Source organism: Cynoglossus semilaevis, chromosome 16, assembly GCF_000523025.1.
Source record: "Cynoglossus semilaevis isolate Cse_v1.0 chromosome 16, Cse_v1.0, whole genome shotgun sequence".
Taxonomy (NCBI): Eukaryota; Metazoa; Chordata; class Actinopteri; order Pleuronectiformes; family Cynoglossidae; genus Cynoglossus; species Cynoglossus semilaevis.
This window is the reverse complement of record NC_024322.1, coordinates 17,534,540-17,543,467: the sequence shown is the minus strand read 5'-3', so window position 1 is coordinate 17,543,467 and position 8,928 is coordinate 17,534,540. Positions and strand designations below refer to the sequence as shown.

At 39.5% G+C, this 8,928-nt stretch overlaps 1 protein-coding gene across 2 annotated transcripts in view; it reads left to right on the top strand.

Moving 5' to 3' along the window:
- The window catches only part of epb41l5 (erythrocyte membrane protein band 4.1 like 5), a 25,499-nt gene that overhangs the window by 5,759 nt on the left and 10,812 nt on the right, over positions 1-8,928 (top strand). For both annotated transcript variants that reach the window (XM_025063673.1, XM_017040108.2), the window contains exons 6-16: positions 16-60; positions 552-604; positions 2,113-2,233; positions 2,389-2,476; positions 2,710-2,798; positions 3,330-3,399; positions 4,404-4,573; positions 5,244-5,350; positions 5,510-5,528; positions 6,019-6,061; positions 6,176-6,294. In XM_025063673.1, coding sequence (XP_024919441.1) covers positions 16-60; positions 552-604; positions 2,113-2,233; positions 2,389-2,476; positions 2,710-2,798; positions 3,330-3,399; positions 4,404-4,573; positions 5,244-5,350; positions 5,510-5,528; positions 6,019-6,061; positions 6,176-6,294 — 924 coding nt within the window. The remainder of the gene's footprint in view (positions 1-15; positions 61-551; positions 605-2,112; positions 2,234-2,388; positions 2,477-2,709; positions 2,799-3,329; positions 3,400-4,403; positions 4,574-5,243; positions 5,351-5,509; positions 5,529-6,018; positions 6,062-6,175; positions 6,295-8,928) is intronic.

Genomic DNA, 8,928 nt, shown 5'->3' with positions numbered 1-8,928 from the left:
TTGTTTTCCTCGTAGATACCTGTTTGTGTTGCAGCTGAAACAGGACGTCCTCAGTGGAAAGTAAGTAATTTTTAAATTTTTTTCTACTGTAGTCAATCTAATCCATGAAGAGGAAAGAAACAAGTTTTTTTTTAAAAAACATTTATTAATTTTGGATCAATTTCATATGTATATATATTATTTATTTTAGATTTCTGTTTTTCTTCATCTTGTGTCCAGCATTTTCCAGGTGTTGTTGGAAAATGTTGTTGCATTTTCCAACAACATCAGGCTCGCATTTTCCAGGCGAGCCTGATGTTGTTGTTAACTGAACTGCTGTGTTTTGCAATGACAATTACAGACGTTTCCTAATCCATGAGGTTTCTGTAGACGAGGTGTTGTCACGGCAGTGGTGTATTTTGTTGGTCTATTTCTTTAGTCTTTCAAACAGTTGTAAAATACTGTGGGTACGCAGTACTGTGATGGAGGCTTTTCAAAAACTTGAAAGATGAATATAAATAATTAGTTTGATGACATTTTCCTTGACATCTTTTTACCATTTTCCATTCCAGGTTAGAATGTGAGTTTGACACAGCGGTGGAGTTGGCCGCCTTCTCACTACAGGGTAAGACGCCGCAGGTACACCGTGGTTTTAGTCATTCATTAACACGAGTCCTTTTAATGACTCACTTGTGGGCGTGTCCAAAATTACAGAACGGTCTGAAGTGTGAGACGAGTGACCGTTTCATCATCATCATCATGCAGTAACAATACATTAACAATTCAGAGCAGACATTGAATTTTAACCAAACTTGAATGGAGCTTTGGTTCAGGTCCTGATCTGGGTCCATCAGAATTTCTTCCTTTTCCAAAACCAAAAAAATATTTTTTAAAGAGATCCTTTTTTAGTCCTTAGCCAGACAAACATAGGGGTCGTGACCTGGTTTCAGTCTACAGAAGAAATGTTTCCAACTGTAGCCATTATTCAATAAAGAGAACAGTTTATTTATTTTATATTTTTCACCTGAAAGTTTCAGCGAAACAAAGGCTCAGTCAGTTGGGTTTTATTGTCTCTCTCCCTCTCTCTCTTTCTCTCTCACCCACACACTGGTTTTGTTGTTTTGTGAGCACTTCATACGACTTAGTGCATTCTCTCCCCCCAGTTACAAACAAATGATTCTGATCCAAAATAAATCTCCAAACTCAAAATTCCAATCTGCAAAATGTCCCCAGAAAGACGGTGTCCAGTTTTTTCCCCCCAACGAATGTCCCCACATTTAGTTTGGGGTAAATGCCAGCTCATTAGTGCCCCCTCCTCTGCAGAGGCCCCATAATCCACTTCCCCTCCAACTTCTCTCTCTCTTTTTTTTTCTTTTTACACTAGTTAGGTTTTTCTTCTTTGTTTTCCTTTTTACAAACATGTGGCTCAGGTCCTGGGACAGGGACAGGGACAGGTACAGGGACAGGATGAACTGATCTTTCCTCCTCTGTAATCTGAAACGGCTCAGAACGTGATTAGCCTTGAGTGAAGAGCTGCCATCCCATCATTTTTCTCTTCAAATTCTAATCTTCACACTGCAGTGTTGGAGATAAGCTCTTTCATTTTGTCCTGTTCTCGTTCTTATCAGAGAAATGACTGGTGTTTTCTTTCCTGCCACAGACTTCTGTTCTCCTGGTTTTTTGTTTTGTTTTTGTGCCTGATAAAATCAGTGACCTTTTGACACGTCAGTTCCTGACGTTAACACAAAGCTTAGGTACCGTGTCACAGACGGAGAGCTTTTTTTTATTTTTTTCTCCATTGTGTTCATAAGATTTTCCATTACCTTCCACTGCTTTATTAGGCACCGCATCTGTGGTCGGTCATGTTCATGAGTTGAGAGTAAATATGCAGATGAATAGCGTCAAGTTTTACATTTTAAAATAAAAATCAACTTCATTCAACTATGTGGTTCCCCTGGGAGTTGAACCCAGCGCTTTCTTCACACTAGGCAGGCGTGCTAACCACTTATTCCATGCGCGTGATGTTAAGTGACGGCCTGCAGTCCAGATTCATCTGTTGTTAAAAATGTCATGTGACCCGTCGGCACCAGTCCTTAAACTGATTGGTTTGTTTGTCCGTTTGTTTTTTTTCAGCTGAGCTCGGAGACTGTGACCCGTTAGACCATAATCTGGACCTGGTCACAGAGTTCCGCTTCGTCCCCAACCAAACAGAAGATATGGAGCTGGCGATATACAACACATGGAAGGACTGCAGGTGAGGGTTTTACTGCAGTACAAGTACTACAGTACTGACTGCTGTACAAGTACAAGGACAAACGTCCCTTCATTTCTCATCAGATTGAACAGATTCAGTGACTTTTGTTAATGAAAATCCTTCGTAAATTTAACTGTTGCCTTTCTCTCCTGCAGGGGTCAGACTCCGGCTCAAGCAGAGATTAACTACCTGAACAAAGCCAAGTGGCTTGAAATGTACGGGGTGGACATGCACATGGTCCAGGTAACTGCACCGTCCACTAGCCTTAGCTTGATTGCTAATGAGTTAGACCTTCCAACTTTGTTAATTTATTACAGAAAGAGAGGAATTTTCAACATTGTGTTATTTATTATATATATATATATTTGTATATACATATATGTGTTTGTGTGTATATATAGTGTATGTGTATATTTATATATTGTCTTCATTTTGATAATATTTCTGTCGACTTCCTGTCTGCATCCGCCCTGCAGGCCAGAGACGGTAACGAGTATAGTCTGGGTCTGACGCCCACTGGAGTTCTGGTGTTTGAAGGACAGACAAAGATCGGACTCTTCTTCTGGTAGGGATTTGTAATTACGTTATTTTGAGATGGAATTTTGAATGTAACCCTTTTGTCAGAGAGAAAACGCTGTCAAAGTTCTGAGGGTGACAGCGTTCGACTTCATGACGTGTCGGTCAGACAGACGAGCAGCTGGAGTCAGAGATTTATTTCAACAAAAATGAACTACTGAGCAGCACAGGAAATGACTTCTGCCTGGAGCCACTGGACTCTTTTACCTCTCCCTCACACAGTTATTGTTGCTGTACTTACTGGACAATATTTTTTGCAGTATTCTGGTCGATGTTCTTGACACCTCGGGGGCCGGACCCTCAAATAACATGAAATGAAGATTGAATTTTTATCTAAGAATTATTATTTGATGTTTATTTTGGAGTCCAGTCATGGGCCAGAGTGGACTTTTCAGTGGGCTTGATTTGGCCCACAGGCCGCCTGTTGATGACCACTGCTTTATCTGCTCAATGTTAACACAGTATTCTATTTTTTTCTGATATATTTACATTTTGTAATGGTTGTTTTTGTTTGTTTCAGGCCCAAAATCACTCGACTAGATTTCAAGAAGAGCAAACTAACACTGGTGGTTGTGGAGGATGACGACCAGGTGTGTAGACACACCCGCACACACACACATGCACACACCAACCAACCAACCAACCCTGGAATCTAGAAAATGTGTCCTCCATATTTTGTCCTTTGGACCCACCTGTAACACAGAACATTCAATACTGATGTAGTATTTTTTTTTTTTTAACCAAAAGTAAAACTAACATCAAGACTTTGCCTCCTTGGCAACAAAGAATCCTTTTATATAAAATGGACTGACCCTTTAAATCAGTTGGTTCTGCAGTGAAAAGGAAAACAAGACTTGATTCTTTGTTAGTACCCAGAGGCTGAATATGAGAAAAGAATGAGAAACTTTATGCTCATCCTGGAGGTTTAATAAAGAGCAGGTTAATAAAGAAGCCTGCCCCCTCTGGTATTCCTGGTATGCACTGTTCTCTTACACACACACACACACACAACGTTCAAGCCTCAGCATTGTTGTCTGGTGCAGTTATGTCCATCTTTTTTTTTCATGTTGTGACAGGAAATTACAGTATATAATGTACAGTATTTGAATTCAAATATATACGATTAGACACGGTTTTTATACGATACCTGTCTCTCTCAAACTTACCCTGGTTTTTTGGAGTTGTGAGGGCTTCACATAGTCACACCTGTATATATTTGTATATGTACGAATATGTGTATATATATGTATATGTGTATATATGTATGTATATGTATATATGGGTATATGTATATATGTACAGTATATATGTATATGTATGCAGTATGTATATATGTGTATATATATTATGCATATCTGTCTCTGTCTATAACCTGATTCATATTCAAAAGTGTCCGCACCACAAAAGTATTTTTTCCAACATGTCCCCACAAGAATAGATAAACTAATATATAAAATACGCTTGACATGTAATGTAAAAATTATAAACGGGGGGGCAGCGGACATTTTTTTTGCCCGTAGACTTAACATGACTCACTTTCATCACATGGACCTTATTTTTGCGGCACGTTCTCATCTGACAAACCTTCTCTCAGGGGAAGGAGCAGGAGCACACGTTTGTCTTCAGGATGGATCATCCCAAGGCCTGTAAGCACCTGTGGAAGTGTGCGGTGGAGCACCACGCGTTCTTCAGGCTGAGGGGACCTGTGCAGAAGAACTCAGCACGCTCCGGATTCATCCGCATGGGATCACGCTTCAGATACAGGTGAGTGACAGAGATATATATAAACTGATACCGATACTGTATACTGTATATACTGTATATACTGATACCACTGTATCAGTATGAGATGAATTAAATGAGCTGCAATGCTGCCATCTAGTGTTACATCTACATCATTTGGCGAAACACAGACATAGCGTTACCAGATTTTAGGGCGCACATCATTTGGTGAAACACAGACATCGTGTTATCAGAGAAAAAAACCAATAATGATTCTTACAGATACATACAGTTACATAATATGGTACTATGGGGCGGCCGATATTATCAAACCAATGTTTTTGTTTCATTTATTTATTCAGAGTTGTTTTTTTTTCTTCTGTGTGTGTGGTCTGATCTTTAAACTGCGGCTCAGCGTCAACAGACTGCAGCAGTGAACACGTCTCTTCTCTTGTGTGTTTAAACTTTATCTGTTTGGATAAGAATTGGCAGGATTTAACCGAGAGGTTACAGGGCTGGTTGTTAACAGGAAGTTATTACGCGAGTAGGTCGAGGGTTCAGCGGGAGGTCGTCACACGGTGTTCTGTGTTTGAACTGATTGGGTTAAAAAAAACATAAACAAACATAACAACCCTACACTCTACAAATATTTATGCAGGATTGGAATTTTATATATATTTTTTTTTCATGTTTTCTGTTGACCTGGTACCAGTGGAAAGACGGAGTACCAGACCACCAAGGCCAACAAAGCCCGGCGCTCTGCCACCTTTGAGAGAAGGCCCAGTCGACGCTACTCCAGGAGAACCATGCAGAACAGAGGTGAGGTCAACCTTAACGCACATCAACGACAGTTCACCAAGATATTTAATTTGAGTCAGAAAACTATATTAAAGAATCTGGACATGAAAACACACGTTAACATGTCAAAACTAAGAAGTTCTCTGTAAAAACCACTATCTGTTCTCTGTGTTTTTTCAGGACCATTTCATCCACAAGAGTGAGTAAAATTTCTGCTTCACTTTTTTTTTTCTCACTTTTGTGAGGGAGGGGTGGCACACAAACAAAGTGAACGTGGAGCTCACAAATCGAGGAGAGAAGAGTCTGAGAGTCTTCTTACATAGAGAGAATGGCAACAAATCACTTGTTTCTGTTTTATTTATTTTCTACATTTTTTAAGAGAAGAAGTCGTCGTCATTGTACAACTACAAACACAGATGCACAGCTAACTCCAGCTATTTTAGCTACAGCTAGCTCTCTGTCAGTGAATGTTACACACACGGTGTCACTCCGGTAGGCTGTCATGTGACCTGATGACTCGAAGCAGTGTGAAGACTGACATTCCTTTCATCACAGTGGACATCATTTTACCCTTTACACTTCTTGCTGATCAGTACACTTTCTTGCTCTGTTTTACACTAAAATATTTCTAAATCTAATATCTGAATCCACTTCAGTTATATTGACTTTATTTGTCCCTCCCTCCTCAGAGTTTTCTCCTCTGGTGACGGCGTCAACTCCAAAAACAACAAGGTGAGGACAGAAGTGAAGCTCAAAGAAATGAGTTTTTTTTTTCTTCTAATTTAACTTTATTTCACCTCTGGTCCTGCACAACACCATCTTGAACTCCTGTACTGCCACCTGCAGGTGTCCGTCAGTCGCGGTGCCTGGTCCAGTATTCCTGTGGTCACGCCGTCAGCTGCCTCTGCCTTTGAATCCATGGAGATTGAGGCGCTACCCAGAAGCCCCGGAGGAGAGAAGAAGAGGTTGGTGTTCACTGGAATAGTTTGTTTTATTTCTTCATATCACACACGACACTGTGTTGAAATATTCTACAATGAAAGTCGGACCAAATTAGGGCTGTCAGAATTTCCTCTTAACCACAATAGTCCATTTCCTAAATTTATTTTTTTAATAAATTGAATATATTATTTTTTCAACTTAAGCTTTTTTTTTCACTTCCTTTCACCAAAGCACTTTCAGATTTTAATCCCATCTCAGATCCTACCATATGTTTTGTGGAGTAGTAAATAAGTTCAGTTAAGCAAGCTAAATTTTGAGTTTTACTTCTGGATATTTTCGTGACATTTTTCCATCTTAAAATTTACAGGCAGATTAAAAACAGGTGAGAAGTCCGTCTGTTGTCGTCTGGTCATTGATTTGTATTTAGGAACGTTGATCTATCACGGTTAATTGTGATTGATTGCGCTCACAATTAATTAAATTTTTTTTTAAATCATATTATTTCAGACAGAGGTTTGAGAATGGGATTCATTTAGTTTTTTTTATTTTCATTGCTCTGTGTTTCCTTTATTGACTATATCATATCATGCATTTCATTTTTTTTTTTTTTTGTCGACCCTGTGAATACATATAAATGTTGACTATATCATATCATGCATTTCATTATTTATTTTTTTCTGTCGACCCTGTGAATACATATAAATTTGCAGTTTGACAGTGTAAAACGGTTGAACCCTGTAAAAAAACCCCAGACACCGTGTTTAACCATCTGCTCAGTCACGAACCTGCGACCGTGTGTTTTCCAGTATTAACGGTAACTGAGGCCACAGTTCTGGTCCCGGCGCTCAGGTAGGTACCGTGACTCTGGGCTTGAACTAATCAGTTGCTGTGCAGTGGTGGGCTTGGTGGTAGCTCCGTGCCTGACGGTAGTTGTCTGATCTGATTCTGTCTGTTCATGATCGGCATGAGATGTCAACCTAATCAGTGCAGGAAACGATTCAGCGACGCTGCGGCCATCGAACCTGCATGTCTGGTGTTGAGGTTCTGCGATGTGGCTTGGTTTCAGCTTTGGATCTGTTCTGTTCTGCTCAGACTTCTATTTGGTTGGAAATGTCTTTTTTTGTTTTGTTTTTTTTCCAGTCCTCTTATGTCTGTGCTCTTAACCAGCTGTGCTTTTCTGAAATGTTAAAGAAGATGGAGTTGAACGTTTGTTTGATCCATCTATTAGTTTAAATGACTCTTCAGGTCGTAGTAGTTTCCTGGTCCTAGTCCAGTGTGTTCAGGTTTCACCATCAACGTCCTGGGGATCAAATGCTTTCACGTTGACAGGATCCGTTGGTCTGTTCTATCAGAACCAGACGTTTCCAGACGACCTGTGATTTAATATCATGTCTTCTTTTATTATCAACACACTGGACACAGTTGAGATTTAACAAGTCTCTTTTAACACTTCAGAGAAACTCTCCTTTCTCCTGCTCCTCCTGCTGCTCCTGCTGCTCCTTCTCTCTGTCTGGCCTTTAGTTCAGTTTTCCTGCAAGTTTTCACTGATTCGTTTAATTACTGTCTGTTGGTCATTTTTTATTATCTTTGAATCAATTAAGTGAGTTTCAAAATATGTATATAAATGAATATATATACATACATATAGTTTATATACAGTCAGAGACGCTGAGATTAAATGAATCAAATGAATATAAGCATGTCTCAGTTGAACTAATTGGGCGTTTGTTACCTAATTATCAGTGATGATTGCACTAACACAGCAGATAATGATGTGAAATGGCTGTTTATGAACAAAAACAACTGTGATGTTTTTTTTATGTGCCTGTACTTGGTGACGTCATCACCTGTTTCACTTTTTCCCTGCTTCTCATTCCTTCATCGTTCATTCTTTGCTGAGTTATGTTTTTAAAAACGAAAGCAAATGAATTTCACTTTATCACAGCAGTTCACCTGCTAACTGTGTAGTAATGGCCACAGTTAACAGAGAGATGTTAAAGTAGAGCAGCTCAGTTCTACAGCATTCAGCTGAACCAACTAACAGCTGAACTAACTCTGAAGACAACATTATATTTATTTATTTACTTATTATTCATTTTTTTGATTATCTAATTATACATTATATTTAGCAAGTGAGATTAAACTAAATGAGTTATGTAACGACCCTAAATCAGAGTCAGATTCCCCAGCTTTCCACTAGAGGGAGCCCACATGTACCTAGTATGTTTACCATAGTTTGGGAACCACTGTTGTTGTGGTCAAAAATGAACCGATGATGTCATACAGAAACAGACACACAGGGAACAAAACGACCCAGGTAGTAAAAAAAAAAGTTAGTAGTTAGGGTTAGTACTCGGTACAGACCTAGAACAGATGTTGCTACAGCCTCAGATTCTTAGCCCCTCCCACTTCACCTCTGTTTGCCTCCCTTATCTGTTTCTTCCTCACCCATTTCCATATAATCTCATCCACCACCCTCCCCACCCCCCCCCTTTTTTTTCTAACTCCCCCCTCTTTTTTTTTTTTTTTTTTTTTTTTTTTTTTTTGATGCAGTGTCTCCCTCTGGCTTTTTCCTGCCTGCAAATGCTTTATAATGCCAAGGCTACAGCAGCAGCTGCCTGCCCCGGTTTCACACATGCAGATGTAGTTTTTTTTTT